This window comes from Anas acuta, chromosome 5, assembly GCF_963932015.1.
Source record: "Anas acuta chromosome 5, bAnaAcu1.1, whole genome shotgun sequence".
NCBI classification, from domain to species: Eukaryota; Metazoa; Chordata; class Aves; order Anseriformes; family Anatidae; genus Anas; species Anas acuta.
The window spans coordinates 23,379,601-23,401,963 of NC_088983.1; the positions used below are offsets into that span (position 1 = coordinate 23,379,601).

Here is a 22,363-nt window from a genome sequence, read left to right on the forward strand (position 1 = left end):
AGGCTCTTGTTAACCCTTAGGAGTATCAACTCAAGACAGACATTTATGTTGTTTCATCCACTGGCTTTTTTCCATGCAGCCTGGCAGATGGCTGCCGAGGAGGAAAAGATGAGTTTTACCCTTTGCTGCACAGCCACATAAATGCTTCTTACTCTCTGGCAACTGCTGTGTTGTGTGTATGGACATGCTTACCTGGTCACATGCTTGATGGACAATGAGGGTTCTTCCATGTCCTTTTTCCATAATGCTGCAGAAGTACAGGACGTCTATACTTAATCTGTCTGATACCATCACGCAAGGCTGTGCTTTTGCCTTCTCAGCTGACCAAGGGAAAGTTTAAATCAGAAAGAAAGACAGTACAGACATCTTGTTTTCTCTGCACAAGCTGAGAGCAGTACAGAGGGAATTTTATTGTCTAAGTGTCAAAGGAAGCAGGAAGAAGTATCAACATGAGGGCTATGGGGAGTGCAGTAAGAACTAATTCTAAATAAGGGTTCTGTGCTGGCTACATAAAGACACAGAACCACACTGATTAATTACAAAAAGACACACATGATATAACTTTAAAAGAAAGAAACCTTCCATTTCTTAAGTTAGTTCTGAGCTGTACCAGTGATAAAGATGTCAATGGTTTGGAGCACCCTATCAGTGCTAGAGTAGAATACTGATGTGCATGGAAGGGGACCGCTCGGGTCCCACTAGCACCATCTCAACCCTGACCTGGAGGGAAACTCTGCTCTGCAGAGATCACAGGGGATTCAGTAGCCTTCTGGGCCTAAATTGAGTTGCTTTTGAGCAGGCAGGGCCAGGGCATCACTGAAGGAGAGTGGTTGTGATACAGGTAAACACCTGCTCAGAAAACAGACACAAATAGTAAATTCCCTAAGGAGTTCAGCTTGGCTGCAGAGGGACCATCTCCACCTTGCTCTGGCAGAGCGAAAACCAAGCTAGAATAGCACTTGCTTTCTTAGGTTAAGTTATAAACTCCATAATGAAGATCTTAATGTTGACAGGACAACAGTGTAAGACCACTAGGATACACGGTGTTATTTCAGCTACTTACACACAGTACGCATGGGACACAGGGCACGCCCTGCTCCTATCTGGCACCTCATCACTGGGACTGCTTTAAACACTTGACTTAGAAGGAGCAAGTGGTTACAGCAACCACCTAAAGTAATTAGCCAGAACCACTTGAGCAGGGTAAAGCCCATCTAATCCAGACTCGTGCCCTTTGGCAACCATAGGATTCTTCTGTTCATTATGGTTTCTTAAAATCTGCAATTTTAAGGACAGTCATGTTTCAGTCTATACAACACCACACGTGAGCCCACCTTAAGGGGCAGGCACCTGGTTAAGGCTTTCACCTGAAATACTTAAAAAATAATTAAAAAAAAAAATCATGTTAAACAGGCAACAGCAACACAGCTACTGTATGAACACAAACTATGTTTCAACCACAGTTCTGGAGTCATTTATTCCAGTAGGCATTCAAGCATACTCTGTACTGACCCATACAGTGGCACACAGGTGAAACAGTCATAGTCAACTGAATAAAAGCACTCCACTCCCAGCTAAAACACTTGCTAACATACCTTAACTTCCTAAAGATTCATTTAGCTCATCACAATAGAATTAAAAAAAAAGCTAGCGTGTCACAGGCTGATGGAGTCTTGATCCTACTCCACAGTATATATTGATGCCAGTGTGACACCATAGCAGAAAGTTCTTGGTTTTGCTCACTGATGCTTTTATCCATTCAAAAAACTGCAATTGGCCAGCTATCGAGGGACCTGTCTACATAAAATATAAAGAGAAGTTATTTATTTCAAGTTTTATATTACATTTAAAATAGTTTTGCTAGTAGTAGGCCAGCATTTGTTGAAGTTGGGTCTTTCAAAGCTGACCTAGACTTCACGTACAACATAGGCAGTGTGGATCCATTCTCAGTGTATGGTCATTATGCCCTTGCAAGGGGTTCAGAAGGGCTTGTACTGCAGAACAGATACCAGATGAGACCTACTGAATAGTGGAAGTTTACAGGCCAGAGCTATGTGAGCAGTCATGTTAATATTTAACATTAAATAATTAATAGGACTCCTCAAGAGCCATCTTTTTTTGTCCTGCTGGCACTATGGAGTACAAGATACACCCTGCTTCCTTATTTTCATTCCTTCTCTGTAGCTCTCAAGACTGCAAAAGTGAGAAGGACATGCCTTCAGCCTTTCTTCTTATGGTTAAATGCAGACAGACCAGAAGCCAGGCTAGCTGGATGAGGGCGCTGAAGTGCAAAAGCAGGGTTCATTTTTCTTTGTACCCACAAGTTTCTTAGGGCAAAAAAATGGATTGCACTAACTCTGTGTCACGGGGGAATACTGTCTTGTTCATTAGCAAGGAAGCTAAGCTTTGTATTGAGGCTATTCATCTCATTACAGAGATAGGGGGTAGAGCAAGAGCAAGGAGGGGAAAACTGGTCATCTTCCATTTCTTTGCACCATCTGTTAAACTGGGGATACTGAGACAGTAAGGGGCAGAACTTCTTCCACACAGAGAAACAGAATAATGCTTGAAATAGTAACCCTAGCAGAGGGCTGTCTGCTCCTGTGTCCATTTTAAGAAGTCAATACCAGATGCGTAAGAAGAATTAAATGCCTCCTAATGTACACAATTGTGCAACTACATCTCAAAAGAGGATATTCTTGTCTGGCTACAGGTGGTGACTGCTGAGGATGTAGATTAAGAAACCTTGAACTCTACCTGTCATTCATTCCTTAAACATCCACTTCCTTTGGTTTTCTAAACTATTGGCCTCAGTTACATCCTGCAGGAAAGTGCTTAATTACCAGGCCAAACAAAGCATTTTGTTTTAAGCCATTCTGCCCTGCTGATCCAACACTGTTCAACATCCCTTTTGCCCTGCTCTTAAAAAAGCATCATTAACATGCTGCTGACCCCTCAACACACTTCTCCTCTGCAGATAAAAAGACATAGGTCTGTCCAGCTATTGAACGTGCTCTGTACAAAGCTACTGATTATTCTCAAGAGTTTTCCAATTGCTCTGATTTAACTAACCAAAGTCATGGTGAGGATGCATCCCAGTTTCATGTAAGTGACTATTACATTTTTTCCCCATCTAGATTTCATCCACTTTAATACAGCCTGACTTGCAGTCTCCTTTGCTGCTTGCATTTTTTATATGATTCACAGTGGCACCTGAACTTTCAGTCTGCTGCATAGCAAACAGTACACAAAGGCAGTTTTTGGCTTCCAAGTCACCGATATTATTTAAAGTTAGCTGCGGTACCATTACAGCTAACATCATTGTTAGTACCCAGACACTAAATATGTTCATCTACAGCCACAAAATTGATCAGAGGATGCATTCAAATGGCTGCTTGGCTTGCTACGCTACTGACATCTAATTTCAAATTATTGCATGTAGCTGGAGTGCAAGGGAGGGGACAGGTGTTGTACTGCACTGTGGAAACAGGCTTCTTCTTTTGCAACTACCTTATCTTAGGTAGCCAAACTTGCTGTTGATCTCCCTTTGGATTGTCCTCCTAGTCATGTAGCATCACCAAAAACTAAAGATAATTAAGAGAGCTTGAAAGGACAGACTGCATGGCATGGATGTAGCCCCATGGATATGACAATTAAGGATTTACAATTAAGAACTTGTAAGGCCTCATTTAAATCGCTTGTGGGTGGTGCTTCAGTGATTAATACTGCTTTAACTCTACAGAAGAGATGATTTGTGTGGGGATAGGAGCCCATTCTCCGCCACCAAAATAGCACTGCTTATATGAGTATGGCACAGCTATACCACAACAAAAAGTACTGATGGAGCTAAGCTCCATCATGTTTCTAACAAGTCCACAAGAAAGCATAAGCCCAGTTCTAAGAAAATTAAATACTTAGTATTTCAGAAAGTTCAGCTCCTCGTCAGTGTTGTTATAAAACAAGACAGTTTCTTTCCAGGACACCAACTCCCAGGCTCAGTTTTTGCATCCCCTGGATCCATGTGTCCAGATCACTTTGAGGCCACACTGCTCTGATTTCTGGCAACCCCAGTGTCCAAGCCCTAGGCCTCAAAAGAGAGGCCTGACAACACTCCAGATTTCTGACAAGCATTACACAGCTTAATCAGTAGTACAACACTCCCGTGAAAAGAAGGGTAGGAAGAATCAAGGCTGTAACCAGGCAGAGAAGCCCGTCCCAGCCCTTTGGGGAAGGCTAGTGTAAGTGGTGCTGTTAAATACCGCGCAGTTGGAAGAGCCAGAACACAAGCACAGCTCTGGGACTGGGAGGGGGAATAACTTTCAGGAGGCTCCAAGCTGAAGTGGTAGGAAGGCAATCTCCTTGAGCAGGGCTTCCCACCAACAGGTGCCTGTAACTCTAGCACTAGCATCAGTGAGAGAGGAGAAAGACCCTTGTGGAAAGGAAAAATGCTTGTAAAACCTGTTCAGATCTTCAAATCCTTATTAGCTATTCACTCTTAAAACCTACACCTTGGTGACTGAAATGTCTTCCACGAGCTTTCACAGTAGCAATCACTAGAAGTTAATAGAAGACCGATGAAGGGGTGACTCGAAGTTCAGGCTACCGACCATCCCCTGCCTCCCTCTGCCTCCACTGCTGAGACGATTGATGTCTCTGTGCCTGTTTTCACATGGCAATGGCATGGGCATATCCTGACCCACTTTACCACAAAAGGACATATTGCAACAGCTCCTCAGCATCACAATGGGTGGAGAGGATTGTCATCCCACCATCTACCACCTCAGAGTCAATGAAATGCATTGAAATAAGCAGGATCAAACATACAAGATATGATTACCCCAGATGAGAGGCCCTTGCATGATCAATACATCAGGCTGAGCAAATTCTGCCTCCTCACAAGAGCAATGCTAAACAAAGTGTGCAGAATGACAAAACCAGGAATTTTTGCACAAGACGCAGGGGCCATCCCATTCCAGCATCACTCCTCCCTCAGCCCTGTGGGCCTTGCATGGGCTCGAGACTTCTGTGCAGACAGGGAAGAAGTACTGTTGACGAGATGCTTCATCTATGTGCTGTCAACCCAAAAGATTTGATAACAAGTCCGCTGATCCCACTCACTTCCTATTCTCCCTGCAGCACACTCCCACGAATGTACAGATCTTTTTATTTCTTTTTAAAAAAATACTTGTTTCAGTGAATTAAGATGGACACCTCTCCCAGAAACAGGCAGGTGAACCCTATGGGACCCATGGGATCCAGCTCTGGGACTGGCCCACTCGAAGTACCTGGGAAGACCAGCACTCTGTTCCATTCCTGCTCCCCTATCCCCTTTGTCAGAATTGCTGCAGGTGCAGGTCCCAATTGTGGCCAGCAAGAAGTCTGTGGAGCCAGGCACACAAGGCACAGCTCTCTTCACACCCGGATTTGGTACCCGTTGAGGTCTGGCATGGCTTTGGAATCAGTAGGCTTCTTCTCACCAGACGGCCTGCAAGCAAAGAGGTTAAGAACTATTAATAAACTGTGCTCCCAGTCAGAAGAGCCTGCACGTAGAGAAGCCAGCACAGCAGAAGCAAGCAGAAAAGCTTCAGACTTATCCTGTGCTACTGAAGGCAGGATTATTCTGTAACATTCAGTAACTCTCCCAGCAGTCTCCACAGGAAGAAAACATAGGTCAGGGAGAATAGTAAGTCCACACCGATACCCCAGACCATTTTCAAGAAAACAGTCTAATTTGTGGAATCTCACAGGTCTGTGAGATATCTAAACTCAGACCCCTAGGCAAGGTTAAATACCAGGTACCGTGATCACTGTTTATTTAAGCAGCCTTTCTCCTCCCCACTTAAACAAAACAACCACCAAACACACACACAAACACAGATAAACAACAGCAAAAAAGAAACAACAGCCACACAAGCAGTGATAAACTCAGAAAGACACAGATTGGGGAAAAATGCTAATGCAGGTCTGCGAAGTCTTCCCTGTTATAAAGAGCCCCGGTAAGTCATCAGAAAGATCCCCGAAAAAACAAACCAAAACAAACCAGAAAACCCAACAAGGCAGTCTATCAAATAACAAAACAAAACAAAGAAAGCCACCAAAAAGCAGATGCTCTGGGTAAGTCTCCCAACCAGCAGCCCCACTCACCGTCGGTCCCCGCGGCTGTTGCGCCGATGCGGACTGGCCTGACCTCTTTGCGGGGAGGAGACATCTTTCTTTCTGTCCTTGGTAGGAGATGGTGGCCCTGTTCCTTTGCCAATCTACCAAAGAAAAAAAAGAGTACAGTAAGCAGAAAAACAATACTAGTAGTAACTGGAAAACATAAAGCCTAACAGATGTTATATATATTTATATGGGAATAAAAGACAAAAAAGCAAGGCAAGTGAATCAAAAATTTAGAAGCCAAAAAGCCAGAAAATAGAGAACAAGCTACAATCACAGCTATGGCTCCAAGGAGCCTATACAGTGCAAGGTATCACAACAGCACTACTGCATGTGTGCCCATTAGTTAACCAGCCTGAAAACAAAGCAGAAGAGCCTCCAATTCACCCTCTGCTCCACCACCTGCCACTGCCCCCTGCCACTTGCTCCGCCAGCATGCCACAGGCCAGGCAATACAGCGGATGCTGCAGCGAATTACTGCTCCACCCTCGCCGCTCACCTTCAGCCTCATGTCGCGGGCATGCCTCTCAAGGTCTTTGCGGAAGTCTTCCCGGCTTAGTTTGTCCAGATCCAGGATGGAGTGCTTCCACTCGATCTGCTCCACGCTGTGCGGGTCGTGGGACACACAGTGGCCCAGCTTCACCTTTTTGAGCGTGTGCCAGCAGCGGCGATACGCCTCCTCGAAGTCAAAGATGAGTTCGCTTAGTGTGCGGAAGACGGGTGCTTTGTACATGAGCTCCTCACGTCGGCTGATGCCCAGTGCCCCATAGCGGCCCCCAAAGTTCACCCCCAGCACAATGTGTCGGAAGTAGTTCCCTGAGAAGTGGGTTTTGAAGCTGATGGGGAAACGGTCCAGCGTGGTCATGTTGTTGGTGAGGTAACTGCCAGCAGCCACTGCTCAGGAAACAACCAGCGATACTGTTTGTGTGGCAAGAGATTTCCTGCCTGCTCCAAACCCTGCCGGCCTGCTCAGCACACTCACCACCGATTCAGGCATCACATTGACAGGGTTTGTTCTCCAAATCAACAGTCCAGCTCATTGCAAGCTGTCCTACTTTCATGGGGAAATGAGGCACTCAGCAATGGGGAGTTAATTTCCAGGCAATTTTGTGACACAGAAGTTGCAATACTAACACCTTGAGTGTGCTATATTCCCTAGTCACCTAGCTGCAATACCGTAGCATTATTCATCAGTTTGTTTTAATCTGTTTTACTAGCTGTTATTTCAAATAGAGACTGAGGAACCTCCAGGACAAAGTACTCATCAGACCACTCTTCTGAACCATTCGCCATCTGTGCCCCTCCCGGTGGTTTTGCCAATGTGCACCAACAAACCAGCCCAAGTGACGCAGGTAATGCCTAGAAGGTAGCTGGGAAAGACATATTCTTTAAGAAGGCACAAGCCAAGAACTAATAAAAGTATTGCCTAAGCTGACAGGCAAGAAACCTGCATGTTGGACATAATACTGAAGTGACATACACCATAATTAGATGTTGGGGAGGATCCCTAATTTATCTTAGTGTAGAACACGTGCAGGCAACACTGCAGTAAGGGAACGATGTTATCCACAGAGGACCTCCTGACCTAACTCTAGCTAGTATTCTTGCCCCCTTTACGTGTTCCTTAGATCCTTTCTTTCTCTTTTACTTGCTTCCAGAGTTTTCCAGAGCAGCACCACCCTTCTTAGGGAGGGAAGAACAACTCTGAAGAACTAGTTTGGCTATTTCAGGGGATTGCTTGGATTTGGATTTTATTGGCAGTGGTTTTAGGGAGACCTCAGGAGGGAAAACGGATGTGGGGTTTGGAGACATTATCAGCAGTCTCAAAGCATGATAAGAGAACAGAGGAGAAAACGCAGGGATGGGCAGGCATGCACATTTCCAGGAGGAAAGGATACATTCCCAGGATCACAGCTTCCAGGCATTTGATTGGCAGGGCCTCTTTGGTCATTTCTTTGGCCAGATCCATCAGCCTGTGGAGTGGGACAAGGGAAAGACGAGGAGAGTTAGGAGGCTTGCACTATGCAAACACGGCCAGTTCGGCCCTTTTGCATATATGCAAGGTGGGTTTCCAGGAGAGGCAAAGGCCCATCGAGGACAGGGAACAGGTGTGTATCTTCCTTAGGAAGCTGTGAAATCCAAACCTGCTCTCCACCACTTATTGTCACCACTTACAAGTTGCTCCTTCAGTAAGTTGCAACAAAAAAGCTGCCTATATGGCCATCCTTGTTCACAGGGAGTCAGCAGCTCTCAGCTTATTAAGTTCTGGGTGGACCCCCAGGTGACCACAAGCAGCTCAAAGGACCAAGGGCCAACAACATTTGCCTCACAAGGCTCAAGGGCAGTGAATGCCTCTTCTCTGGCGTCAAACAACCCTGCTCTTCATTCAGAAAGTACTGTGGGGGAGACATTGCACTGACTACAACACAAAACATCTGGGGTTACATAAACCTAGGGACTAGACCAAGAGTAAGAAGCCAGTCTTGGGAGAGTCTCAATATGCTGGCTGATAAAACCAATGAACATCTGGTGCTTATCTCCAGGAGCTTATCATGTGCAGTTCTCTGAAGTCTGCGGTCAGAACTCCCCTCCTCCTTCAAAGTATAAACTCTTCGGTTTATACAGGAGTTTTGCAAGTCTGGATACTGCAAAGGCACTCACAAGTACTACGAAGTTAGCCCTGTAAAGATGCTTGGCTTTTACAAGGCTCATTTAGGGCAGGACCTAGCTTCAGAATCCATCAAGTTCATGTAGTTACACAGCAATTAAAAGCAGGCAGGATCTGTACATCTTTGAAATACAATTCTGTCATTTTACTGGATTTACTGATTCACGACAACAAAACCTACCCTTGTCCTTGAGACAGGCCAGACGCAGCTCTGTCCAGCCATACCCCAGGCAACAGACAGTGAAGTCAGCTACAGCAGGATAGAGCTGCAGCACTGAAAGCACTGACTGTCAGCTAACCTTGGCCAGTGGGTACAGCAGGGCCCTACCATTTTAAAGCAAGGATTAAATGTGGCAGAGGCTGCCAGCACTTACCCAGTCAGAGGTCTGCTCTTCTTAATCTCAAAGAATTGTGTCCCAGTGTGATTGTACCTGGAGGCAAGACGTTAAGGGCTTGACAGCTTGGAAAGGAGAGTTTGAAGAAAACCTTTCTGAAGAACTTTATTTATTTACTATTCTCACAGCAGTCAGGATGCTACAAATACAACACCAAAGCAAGACAATTCCTTCCTCGCTGTCCTGCGTTTCTCCCATTTATAGTCCCTCCTTACTCCTGTATTTCTTTCTTGTCTGTTTTTCTCTCCCTCCTCACTGTATACAGGTTTCCACTCCGTTTCCCAAAAGTCCATGGTGACAGCCCACACAGAGGGGTTGGATGCCACAGATGCACAAAAGCAGGGTTGCCAACTTGCCTTTAAGACAGCTACAGAGACAAGTGCTCGAGTAGGATGACCCGAGAGGAAGTTTTCCCTCCACCACAGCTCACCTATGCCTTAACAGTGAGATGACATGCTGCAGTCCCTCTGAGACTCGGCTCTCAGCGTCTCAGTTATGTAGTAAGGTAACAGTAAAGGATACTGAAGCTCCCTGATGTAGCGCTGTACAGCTTCCAGGCGCTCAGGGATGGGGGTGGACGGCTGGAACGCAGGCACACTCGGTATGGGAATCTGAAACGGGGAGCAGAACATCAATCACTGCTTCCAAACCTCTCCTGCTTCTCGCTGAACTCAGTGTCATGTAGTTACACAGAGCATGTTCCTCTAAAACCAGCCCCTTTTTGCTGCCTGAAGTGGCCACACCAGGTAGCTTTCTGTCCCCATCCTGATAACTGGGCATGGATTCAGAAACTGGCAACACCACTGAGCTGTCAGAGAAACCACGTGAAAGGGTCCGGCTCTTCGGCAGCATCACCAGGGAAGAATTAGATCAATTAAGTGACAAGGCAAAATGTCAGACAGCAAGGCCATCAGCCAAGAGAGCTCGGGCTCGTTTGAGTATGCAAACCGGAAGGCACAACACAAAAACAAGACGGAGACAGAGGGAGGCAAAAGTTGAGAATGAATTTCCCCAAAGCCACTGGAGCACGGAACAGGCTTGTGAGCAAGGGCTTACAAGTCCCGTACTGCCTCCTGGCACCTCGGGTGACTTGGCACTGACTAAGACACAGGCTTGACAGCATAATGACTCCCCACCTTCAGTGTCTGTTGTCTTGAATTACGTAGTCAGAGAATGACTTCCGAAAGTTCCCCATTCAGGCTGCTGTCCTATTCTGAGGCCTCAGCCTTATGGGCCCAGTCCAATTTTCCTCTCCATTTGCTCCACATGGGATAACTGCAGCTTTGTCGGCAGCTGAGAAAATGTGTCTAAGGAAGGAGAACAGTCCTGTCTGCTCAGCTACAGTGGACAGGCAAGCTTGGATGGCAGACAGCCCTGACGACACATCCATTCAACAAATATAATGGAAAAGGCACAAATTTGGTGCTACTGACGGGCTTGGAGAAAGAAGCCGGCACCTTCCCTCTGAAGGATAGCTCCTGCCTTTCCCACACCCATCTGATACCAGGCTGCAGCTTTCCCCAGCACTTGGCTTTTGAGCATTTCAGTTCCTGCTCAGACTTCCCCCAGAGATGGGCTATCCCCCACCTAAGAAAGAGTGAGTCAGAGCCAGCTCGTCCCTTGGGGCCTTCCACGCCGCTCTGCACTAACTGTTAGCTGCAGACGTGTAGCCAGCAGCACTGCTAAGCCACTCATCACCTTCCACATGTATTTCTGTGGCCACTCATTTCCGTAGCGTCTTCCCCCGCCCTGGGTTGGCGGAGGTGGCCAGTGAACCAGCTGAAAGCCGAGCCAGCGCGCGTGGCTAGGTTTCAGTGCGAGCTGTTCCCTGACCCGCTTTGCCACATGGCCACACGCTGCTTGTGCCAGCGCAGCACAGGGGCTGGCCCTGCCTCTGGAAACTAGCTTGAAAAAACACTTACAGGTTATCTCCAAACACCATCAGCGAGTAAACATTGAGTGTTCAGCCTCTATCTATTTTTTCTCCCCTATGTTTTTAACCCTTCTTTTCTTTTTTTGGGGAAAAGAAAATAGCATCATTTGGCTACTGGTACCCATTTCCCCAGCACTTTACCTGTTATTTCCAGTGCCTTATTTCCATGCCCTGTCTGGAGCAAGGGGAGGCGTTTGCAGAAAACGGCACAAGAGCAGGGGCAGATATGAAACTGGGTTTGTTCAGCCACAGCAGGAGCAGGGAAGGCTCCAGAGAGCAGAGCAGGGATGGAGCCGTCTCTGGAACTGTGCGAGCTGAGTCAGTTTGGATGCTGTGAGCTGATACACTGAGTCATAGGAAATCATTTCCAGGCAGAAACAATGAGAGAGGTATCAAGCAGGACAGCCTAACTATTTAACTTTGTTTCATTTCTTCATGGTGGAGTCTCTCATGCTTTTTGGGTGGAAGCAGACTGATGAAGTGCATGTTGTCAGCACAGACTAATGACTCTGGCCAGGTACTCCTCCTTTCACTACTGCAGCCCCCCAGATCCCCTGTTCCTCAGAGGACCACGTAGCACTGACACAGCGAACTGGCAACCAGTTCAGCAGGGGACTAGTTAATGCAGAAGAGCCGCCTGCACCTCAAGTAATTAAACTGATGAAAGTACAGCGTGCTCACTCTCTCTCTCCCAGATCTGGGCCTGCAGCCCAGACTGGGCTACAGTTTCTTTTGCATCAGGTCTACAGCATTTTACTGGGGCAAGAGAGGAGAGGAATAAAGTCTCCATCCCTCAAACCCACACAGATGGGATTGGACACGCTAGCACATTATTCTTGCCCAGCACCATCCACTGCATATCTCAGAAGGGCTATAAATATTAGGCAGTCCTCACAATCCTCCAGAAATCAAAGAATTAATTTGGAAGAGAAACGAGGGAAAATCACATCTATTTTGCTTTCCCTTTAGTTGCACTGAAAGCTGGAGAGAGAGCTAGGAAGAGAGCCCAGACTTCCCAGAGCACATACCTCTGCCAGGCTTAGCAGACTGCTTGAACGTGTCCTTGGTCCCTCATCACTTGCGTGGAGGGGCTGCATCACCCCACTCCTAGGTTCATGCACGCGGACAGGCTGGCTGCATGTGTAAGACTGGGACTCTAATTTCAGAAAGGGGATCCAGAGAACAAGGGATTTTCCTGTACTAAATGGGACACACTGTACATGAGAAAAGGCAGATAGGAGAGAGGAAAGAAGCTCCACCCTTATCCCTATCACAGAGGTATGTTTTTGGCCAGCCTAGTTTAGCAACAGCTTCTGTTATGGTGCTTTTATGTATCTGAACTCCTCCCTCATTTCCCTTTTGTAAGCCACATGGGAACAATACCAATCCCAGTTGTTAGCCTGACTAAAGAACTTGTATTTTTTGCTTCTCCATCTATACCCATTAGATGCAACACTTCCTGTCTTTGCCCTCCTAACTACCACACTTAAAATCCTGCCTTTCTTAATGAGACGAGTGCGCATCGTTTTGTGTTTCCATTGTGCAGCTCCAAGCAAAGCAACACCACACCTTGTAGCTATAAAGGAAACAACCTACGAGAGGCTGGCACTCAAAAGCTGTGCATGCACAGCCAATCGACTGCATCCTGCCAACCTGTCTCAGCTTGTTTGGTGGGTACCCCAAACCTACCAGAAGGATACCTTGGACCCCTGAGGAGATTTCTGAGCTCTCAACAACTCAGTGAAAGACACAACCCCTGCAGCTGATCTGTGAACACTTCCATGTCTGATCACAGCCTCGTGCCGTCATCATTTTATGGCAGTAAGTTTAATTTATGGACAACTCTTTTAAAGAGTTATTTTCCCCAACAGCCAATACTGGCCGCTCTTCAAGGCAAAAATTTGGAAATAGGCAAACCACAGTCTGACTCCAACACCTAAAGACATATTTGCCTTCTAGCATATGGACAGCGTTCAGCCTTCCAGAGGAGCTGGCCCTGCAGAGTACACTCACTGCTCTAATTCTCATCTGTTGCATCAGCCATGCAAAGAAACTTAGTGGCACAGAGATGCACAGTGATATAAGCAAACCTCAAAGGTAAAAATACACCCCTAGAGGGGGAAAGGAGCTAGGATAACAGCTCGTTCATCCTAGCCGTTTCCTGCATCCCAGCATCCTCTCATCTGTACGCCTGGTGAGCTCGGGCATGGCATCTCAGATTGCAGAGCACCGACTAGAGTTTATAGATCTGTTTCCCAGGGGTGCTAGCAGACACACACACACAAATGGACAGACTAATGTCATGTTATTCCAGAGGAGCTCGTACTGCTTATGTCCCCTAACCGTAACCATCTGGCACTAAGACTGTATAAGACAGCTACGTGAGAACAAAAGCAGAAGTACTTCACATTAAAACCCAAGGCAGAGACTGAGCACAGTACTTCCCTCCCCTCATGCACCATTCTGTTGCTTGTGAGCTTCTTTCTTCCCTTTCCCCTACCAAACCAGCCCCTTTGGTCAGGAAATTAAGAACTGCATGTTCTGACTGATCAGAAACATGCTTTCAGCCTTCGCCCAGGCTCAGGACAGTCCGAGGAGAAGAAGGAAATGTGAAAGGGAAAGCAAAGTCTTGTGGGGTTAGAAGAGGGACCATAATCAGGATTCAGGATTTGTTCTGGGTGCTGCCACATAACTGCACGGCACAAAGGAGCTCAGATCACACACTGCTCCAGAGTTCCTCGTGGAGAGTGGTGCTGATTGCCTGTGCGCTGTATAACACCACGGTTTCGCTTACTTCAATTTTCCATCCCAAGGAATTAAGTCCTTGCAATAGGAAGCCTGAGCAGAAAACCCTTCATCCTTTTGTATTTGAATTTCCCCTAACAGCATGATGGGAACACTCCCCTAGTTGGTCAACGGAGTGACACACCAAGTGTTTGCAGTGCCTTTTGTTCACAGGATGCCAAAGGAAAGGGGAGCTTTTTCTCCAGCTGAGGTGCAACAGCAGACAGCAGCTATGGCCAGGGTTCACATGTGAATGATTCAGTCCGGCACAAGGTTAAGCGAAACGATCATCGGTTCCTCTTTCCACAGAGCGCTCTGCAGCAAGGCCAGGGATGCACTCAGAAACCCCAGCTGGCCCTACACCAGCAACAGGCTCTGTGTTAGATAACTCCTCTTACAACTCCTGGGCATCAGGGGTCCCTTCTCCCACCGGCACAGCTCTGTGCAAGAATCCCGCCTGCAGACGGTCCCCAAACCCAGGTGAGGCTTCAGCGCCTCACCTGGCTTCCCACCCCAACTCTCTGGCCTCCAGCCTCACTCCCTCACCCCCCATCACCTCCCCGGCCCCCCGGGGCCGTGCCCCGAGCCTCCGCTCCCTCTGTGCACCCTGCGGGGCCCGGGCCGGGCCGGGCAGCGCCTTGTGGGGGGGGTCCCCGCGGGCTCTCACCTTGGGCAGGTCGGAGGCACCGCGGATCCTCTGCGCCACCCGCTCGCCCTCGGGGTGGATCCTGGCCACATGCCGCCACATCCGCTCCCAGGTGGGCTCGTCCACCGGCAGCCCGCCGCGGTTGACGAAGAAGGGCACGCCGCCGTCGCGCAGATCCTCCTCGCCTTCCTCCTCCTGCTCCTCCTCCCGAGCCGGAGCCGGAGCCGGAGCCGCCGCCGCCGCCGCTTCGCCGCCCGGGGGGCGCCTGGCGGCGGCCCCGCCGCCCCCCGGCATCGGCATCGCCGCCCGCTCTCAGCGCCCGCCGCCCGCCGCCGGGCCCCCGGGGGCCTCGCCCCGCATGGCCCGGCCGCGGAACCGGGGCCGGCAGCTCCCCCGGGGCAGCCTCACGCCGAGGGGGCTCGCATCGGGCCGCAACGGGGCTGGGGGCGGAGGGGGCCGGGCCTGCCGCCGGGGCTGCCCCCGCCGCGCCGCCTCCCGAGCGCTCCGCGGGGCGGGCGGAGACAGCGGCCGCCCCCCCGGCCGGGGCTGCTGCTGCTGCCGCTGCTGCTGCTGCTGCATGCGGGGTAACAAAGCCGCCGCGCCCCGGAGGGGCCGGGCAGGGACCGGCCCCGCTCCGCCCAGCCCCGCTCCGCCCAGCCCCGGCGGCTTGCGGGGCCCGCCGGGCTTCTGCTGCTGCTGCTGCCTCCCGGGGTGATAAGGCCGGGCCCGGCTGGGCCGGGAGATAACGGGCGGCGATGGAGCAAGCAAAAAGAAAACAAAACAGGTGTTTTGGTCTGCTTTCACAGCCTGGTTGCAGCCCTCCCGCGGTGTGGCAAAACATAGCTCAGAGTGGGCTCAGCAAAATGCAGGTCTGGGAGCCCCTCCGCACCCCGCGTGCTGCCAGCACCACGCTGGCCTCTCACAGACCCCATGGGCACGGGCAGGGCTGCTGGCCATGTTTCCCCCCCGCCCATGTCATATGAGCGTCCCACATGTCATTAATGCGTTTATGGGAGCTCTAGCATAAAGGTGTTTTGTAACTTGGACGCCAAGTGAAAGAGGCACATACCCAGCAACGTGTCAGCTGTTGAGGAACCTGCTAAAGGGCATCCTGAAATGTTGCCTTCAGCAAGCCACACAAAGGGCTGTTGTTTGGCAGCAGGGCAGGAGATGAAGGAAACACATCCTGGGGATGGTTGCTGTGGGATCTGCAGTCCTGAGAACTGGGAATAACCTTTGTGGAGACTGCCAGAGGATTTCGGAGTGAAATGCCACTTTTCCTGTAACGTTCTGCAGGCAGATGTTCACATGAGATTATTTCTGAGGGCACAATACTTGAATGCAGCATCTGTTTTGAACTCAACATTGCCCAAATTGCCAAAAAGTGAATTTTCTCTCAGGAAAATTAAGCTAAATGCATGCCCCTTCTTCTTCCTTTCCCCAGCCTCCAAAACAGGCTACCAGTAGTGCTTCATGCCTCCTACATTGACTTCCATAATACTTAGCCCATACTTCTCTGAGTGAGGATTTTCTATTGTGTGGGGACTTTGAGCAGTGCTGATCAATCATTTCTGTAAGATTTCTAGTGTCACAGTTGTCTTTGCCTCTTACCTGTGTGCAAGTGGGGACTGGTGGAAGTTGACTCCTTATATTGAGAGGCAGCAGAGCCTGTGGCAGCAGCCACTACAGCCCCTGAGCAGACATGGTTGGTCCAACCAGTTCACCATGCCCGTTCCACCATCCCTTCCTCCCCTAGCTCCTCTCCAAACGCAGGACCAGAAGTGTGCCCAGCATGAGATGGCGGCTTAGTGCCATACTGGGGGACAGCACCGTTTTTTTTCGTGGAGTGGCAGGTGTAGTTGCAGTGACAGCACGAGGGAAAGGACAATGCAAAGCTTTTAAATGCTTCTGTTGGAGCTGGATTGCCTCCCTGGCTTAAATTTAAGTACAGCTGCCATAGAAGCAAGGATGTTGGCTTCAGTTTTGAACTTCGTCACTAATTCATGGTTGGTCATTCTCATTGCCTTCTGTGCTTCAGCTTTTCCCTCTGTCAGAGGGAAATGCTAATAACCCTGACTTGCATCCATAGATATATATATTTTTAAGATTAGTTAGCATTTGTGGCCCATTAAGAATTATTCTTTTCTAAGAATTAAAATGATGTGCTATAATAGAAGTGAAATACTATCCATGTATCTTTAATGCCTTGAAATGCACACTCAGAGGAAATGTAGCTGATAATCTCCAGCAAGCCTCAAAATAAGGCTGATCAGGGGATTCTTTGTTTCGGTTTGTCTGAGTTAATTATTAGGCAGCGTCCCTCCCTTCTGGCCATCACTTAAATAACGTTGCGACAGCAGGAGATCAGTATTTTAAGGTAATAACACAGCACAATGTTTTGTTTAGTTGGGAAAGACCAGAGCAAACAGAGCCCGGCTGTGCTGAGCGAGCTGGTCCCTGCAGCGTGGACTGACCGTGCGTGGGGTGACAGCAGAGACAGAGATGTCACCGCCTTGTCTCCGCAGCTGGCATTTCCTTGTCTGTGAATGTTGTTACCTGTGGCACAGGCTGTGTAATGGATGGCAAACGCTGCCTCTCGTTGCTGGCAGCAGATTACTGTGGCTGCGACAAGCAGGGACTGGAAGGGGGAGGTGATTCTCCCACCTCTGCTCGGCTGTCATGAGAAGCCACCAAGAGCACTGCCTTCAGCTCTGGGCCCCCAGCACCAGAAGGACATTGCCCTGTCAGAATGAGTCTAGAGGAGGGCCGTGAGGATGGTCAAGGGGCTGGAGCACCTCTCCTATAAAAAGAGGCTGAGGAAGTTGGGTTTGTTCAGCCTGGAGAAGAGAGGGCTCCAGGGAGACCTCATTGCAGCCTTCCAGTACCTGAAGAGGGCCTACAGGAAAGCTGGGGAGGGACTCTGTCAGGGAGTGGAATGGTAGGACAAGGAGTAATGGCTTTAAACTGAAAAAGGGTAGATTTAAATTGGATGTTAGAAAGAAATTATGTACTCGGAGGACTGTGAGATGCTGGAAGAGATTGCCCTGAGGAGCTGTGGATGCCCCATCCCTGGAGGTGCTCAAGGCCAGGCTGGATGGGGCTTTGAGCAGCCTGGGCTGGTGGGAGGTGGGGATTGGAACTGGATGATCTTTAAGGTCCCACCCAACCCAGACCATTCCATGATTCTATGAAGATGGTTCAATTTTCTTTAATAATAATTATATAGAGCTTTCTTTTGTCTATCCTCTGTAGGGTAAGGCTGTGCAGGCACTCTCTGTGAATCACAACTGAGGAAGGTTTGAAAGGGTGAAGTCTTTTTATCACAGGGAGTTTGAGACTTGCCATTAGTGAAAGAATAAAAACATTGATATAGAAAGGCTTGAAATCAAGTCAGAACTTCTTTGAATAAGATTGTTCAGGAGATACAAAATAAGTGATGAATGTCTTCAAGTAGTGTAGAGAGCAAAAAAAAAATCTTGCCTTTGCTGTTACAGGCAATTGGGATTTTCATCTTTGTTAAAAGGGCTCCAAAATTTGTTTCTGTAAACACGGACAGTAGTGACTGATAATGCTTTCTGTTTTGTAATGTCTTTTACATTTTGATTAATATTTTATCTTTTGATTTCTGCCAATCATTTCTGTTTATGCTGTCATTTATTTATTTTCTTATTTTAAATATTCAACAGCATCAGGCTGTTATTTAAGCAGTGTCGCCATGAACTTGCATAACAGCAATTAAAACACCTACCAGAAATTTCTAGTTCTTGGTGGCAATTTTAGGTCACTGTTTCCATGGTTTAATTAGCATATGCAGTTTCTTAGCGTGAACTGGAGCCTTTCTTGTAGCATTGTGTTGCTTATAACATGGACAGGGGTTGTGCTGTCTTGGCCTCTTTGTGATTTGAACTTCTCTGTGCTGCTCAGTTCCTTTTTTGAAACCTTCAGAGTGGGTTCCCTTTTCTACATGCCTCAAGAGTTCAGTGAACAGCCTCTTGTGACAAATCAGCATCTCTCTTAACCTATTTCCTGGAGTTGATGCGGCTCTAAAGCTGTTATCAGAAAACATTCAATTTCCTTGGGTGTTTTTTTAAGAAATATTCTGTTTATTTGCGTGTGTGTTCAGAATGCTTGTTTCAGAGGCACCTGTAAGTTTGTTTGAGCAGATTTCTCCACTGGCCTGAGTCACCCAGAGCCTCTGTATGACACCAGGCAGCCTGCAGCATACTTGGTGAGGCTTCTTCCCCCGAGAGCTGTGCTCCGATGCACCACAGTTCCCCTTGCACCCACAGGAAAACTGTGGGGCATTCCTGGAGATTCAGGCTTGACTTGATTCAGGTTTTCTTCCAGGCTTGACTCTGGTGGCAGTTGTGAGAGGAAGTGAGTGGCCGGAGGGCAGGAAGCGAGGTTTGGCCAGCTGGGGTTTGGTGGGCTGCGAGGGATGTGAGGGGTTAGCAGAGCTCTGTGCTCCGTGAAGGGGTGGGGAGGAAACCTCTGCAGCTTCTTAGTTGCAGATTTTCTAAGCAAAATAATTACGTAAGGTATGGTATTATTTGTATTCACTCTTCTGTGAATGCATTTATGTGACTCTCAGTTTATCGTGTGGAATAAAGGGGGGAGCTGACTTTGTTTAATTTATGGGAAGAGAAGTCTGGGAGGGTACAGTCTTTAGGTACGGAAAAGGCCACTGAAAATAGGTGTGTTCTGCACTTCCATGATACACAGAACAAGAAGGGATGTAAGTTTAAAATGTAATGGGAGGGTTAGAAATTAGAAAAACTTTCCACAAGGACAATGGAAAACTGGAACGAGCGGTCTAAGCAGAATATGGAGTCCGTATCACTGAGAAGTTTCAAGCACTGTTCATCAGCTTTCAGTCAGGAATGGTTTAGTTAGAGTTGATCCTGCTTTTGGGAGGAGGGAGGAGGACCTGTGTGACCTGGTAAAATGCCTTTATGGCCCTTTCTTCTCTGACTGAAAATCAATAGCCTAATGTATTGTTCTCTGAAGAGGGGGAGGGTTTTTGCTGATTTGAAGGGCTCTCTTGGTGGTAAAGTAAGCTAAACTCTGACCCTTGTTCATACAAACAGCCTCATGGCTTCCAGTCACTGCACTTAAATGAGAGAAATGGTGTATATCAGGCTGGAACATCAGAGCAGAGTGGTTTAATGGAAATTTTCTTACTAATATTGTTTTCACAGATTATGCAAACTACCTCTTTAGTTTGATTTTTTTTTTTTTTTTTTTTTTTTTTTTGAAGCTACTTTCAGTTAAAGATAGAGATTTGCAAGTCATGTTTTAAGTGGTGGTTTATGTTTGTGTGTTGTTCCCTTTATCTGTGTTTAGGTTTCTTCAGCTTGCAACTGTACTGCCTTGAGCCTGATTATACAAATTGTCTTTATCTAGTGCAATGAAATTGTCTGGTGTGCAGGAAACCCTTGTGAGGTCCGTGTATTATGCATATGTTGCAGTAGATCTTTGCTCGTAGCAGGAATTCCACCTTTGCCCCTAATTCTGCTTTTGCTGCAGGTCTATTCAGGAAGATCTCTACAGATAACAGCAAAGGTTCTGCTATTTGATTGCGAGGCCGATGTAACCTTTAGTCTGTCTGGGCAATTGACTGGCATAACAGTGCCAGAACAGCCCTTGTTTTGTGGGCAGCTAAGAATGACTTCATCAGTGGCCAATACAGCGAGTGCACATGTTTTCCTGTTCAGGTGCAGTTATACTGATTACTTTCCCTATGTAGGTCAGATCTAAGAGGAAAGAGGCATGGATCCAATCAACTACTGAAATGTCAGCAAATACTTGTGAAACTCGTGCATTTATCTTCCTTTATCATTGGCCTGTTGAGCTATAGCACAACCGACTGACCTTGCCATGTCACATAACCCAGCACGTTGTCACGTGGCACCCCTCATCCCATCCGTCACACAGTGAATAACACACCAGCCACACATCTTCCTGCATGTAGGGATCTAGACAGCAGGGCACAAGAAGGCTGGAAGGATAGGACTCACTGGGACGAGGCAAAGACTGTACATGGTGATCAGAACTTTACAATGGGTTTGTTTTATTTGGAGTTTCTCATTTGTTCTTAATAATAACCCTGTTGATGAAAGGGACTTAGACGGGGCTTGGCTGTGGCATTTCAGGGTTGGGACAAACGTCTTGCTTCTGTGCCACCCCAGCTTAGAGGCAGGGTGTGAGACCAGAAGCTAGAATTTTGAGTTGTGTGCAGAAGTGGCATCTGAGGATTAGTTAATCCGGAGAAGGAACAGAAAAAGCACCTTGATACCTGGGGGCCTGGTGCAAGAATGGTAAGAGTAGATGCTTGCTGAATTTCAGCTGTTTCCTTCGGAGAAAGAACATAGATTGAAATGGTTTTACATCAAATTTCTGTGAAAGGAGATTGAATAGATAACAGGTATTAAGTGTTCTACCTAGCTGGGAAGGAAAAAGGCTTGGTTTTCTGAAGATGAGTGGCAAACTCCAGATTTAGGAGTCCCAAGACAGTTAATAGAGATTTCTTGTTCTATAGGAATGCTAAACAGACATAACAAAGTTAGAGTCTGAAGATACACTAGATAAAAAACAAACAAACACCCCCAACACAAACAAACAAAAAAACCCATCAAAACAAAAACACATCGAAAACAAAATCCGAACACCTGGGTAGCATAAATTGGAAATAAGTTTACCTGATTCCAAAGTTCATTACCTTCTCTGGTGAGCTTTTAGAAAAAAAACTAGAAGGTTCTTTTATCATAAAATTCTTATTTTCTTTTCTCTCTATCTGATATTTTCTCTAGAGGTGGGGAGGAAATGGGCTACTCCCATAAGACCCTTTTTCCTGTTCTGCACCGGTACCAAAACCAGACACCTCTGGAAGGTTTAACTAGAACCAGAATAACAAATGCATGAACATTCAGGCTATGTATTTGGTTTGTTGGAGGAACAACATTCAAATTCCACCAGTGCTTCATGTGGAATAGAGATTTGAGCATACATTTCTCACATCCAAGTAGGTGTAGTGACCTTGGACTGCAATGCCAGGCTCTCTTCTATGGGCGAAAGCGAGCGTTCAACTATACACATAAAAGACACTTCTCCCAGGCTAGCCACAGGCGCAGTAGGTCAAGAGCTTATGTGGAACCTTAGGTTCAATTCCCTGTGCCAAGTCCCAGTGTGCATGCGATTTGAACTTCAGTCTCTCCTATCTTTGACCCTACAGATTGTCAGGACATGCTGGAACTGGCATCTCTCCCTTTCGGTTTGATCAGAAAATTCTCCCTGAACCCAACCAACCTTTCTTAGCAGAAATTTGTTTTTCTTCAGCCAATTTCAATAAACTGATGTTTTGCAAGAACGGGGGTGTTTTCTCAAGATTTTTTTGATTAATTCTAAATATTTTCTCAGTAAAATTGGTCCTAAGCAGTTTGCTGTTTACAGCTTGATCCTTAGCGTTACCAGTTTTATCTGTGTGGTTCAGTAGTAAGAGATGCTTTGTTTCCTGAAGCCTAGGATAAAGTTACTGCACCAAAGAAACTTTGAAGTGCTCCAGGGGCTTCAGAGATCTGTGTTGCATTCTGTTCTCCTCCTCTCTGGTACTGTGCTGTCTCCATGCTTCACCTGTTTTCTTGATGGTATACCTACAGCATCTTTGCAAAACATGAGAGTACTGTTCTTCCCATTCCACAAATGGAGAAAAGAGATAGAGAACCTGAGCACGTGCTTTTACTGAAGATGAAAAGCCACCTGAGCTGTCTGTGTGATCATTG

At 47.4% G+C, this 22,363-nt stretch overlaps 1 protein-coding gene across 1 annotated transcript; it reads right to left on the reverse strand.

Moving 5' to 3' along the window:
* Positions 1-367: 367 nt before the first annotated feature.
* Positions 368-15,026, reverse strand: VASH1 (vasohibin 1). Its single transcript, XM_068683128.1, has 7 exons — positions 14,607-15,026; positions 9,745-9,833; positions 9,202-9,258; positions 8,058-8,132; positions 6,659-7,040; positions 6,145-6,257; positions 368-5,485 (listed from the first exon to the last, which is right to left on the reverse strand). The coding sequence occupies exons 1-7, from the start codon at positions 14,883-14,885 to the stop codon at positions 5,413-5,415; spliced, it is 1,068 nt and encodes a 355-aa protein (XP_068539229.1). The 5' UTR covers positions 14,886-15,026; the 3' UTR covers positions 368-5,412.
* Positions 15,027-22,363: the final 7,337 nt, after the last annotated feature.

Bases quoted from the DNA above. Each gene is read 5' to 3' on its own strand.
- VASH1 (XM_068683128.1), bottom strand. From the start codon at position 14,885: ATGCCGATGCCGGGGGGCGGCGGGGCCGCCGCCAGGCGCCCCCCGGGC. The intron at 7,041-8,057 runs GTATCCTTTCCT...GGCTGCTGGCAG, and splicing joins GAAGCTGTGATCCTGGGAAT to TTACCTCACCAACAACATGA. The intron at 6,258-6,658 runs GTGAGCGGCGAG...TTTCTTTGGTAG, and splicing joins CCCGCGACATGAGGCTGAAG to ATTGGCAAAGGAACAGGGCC.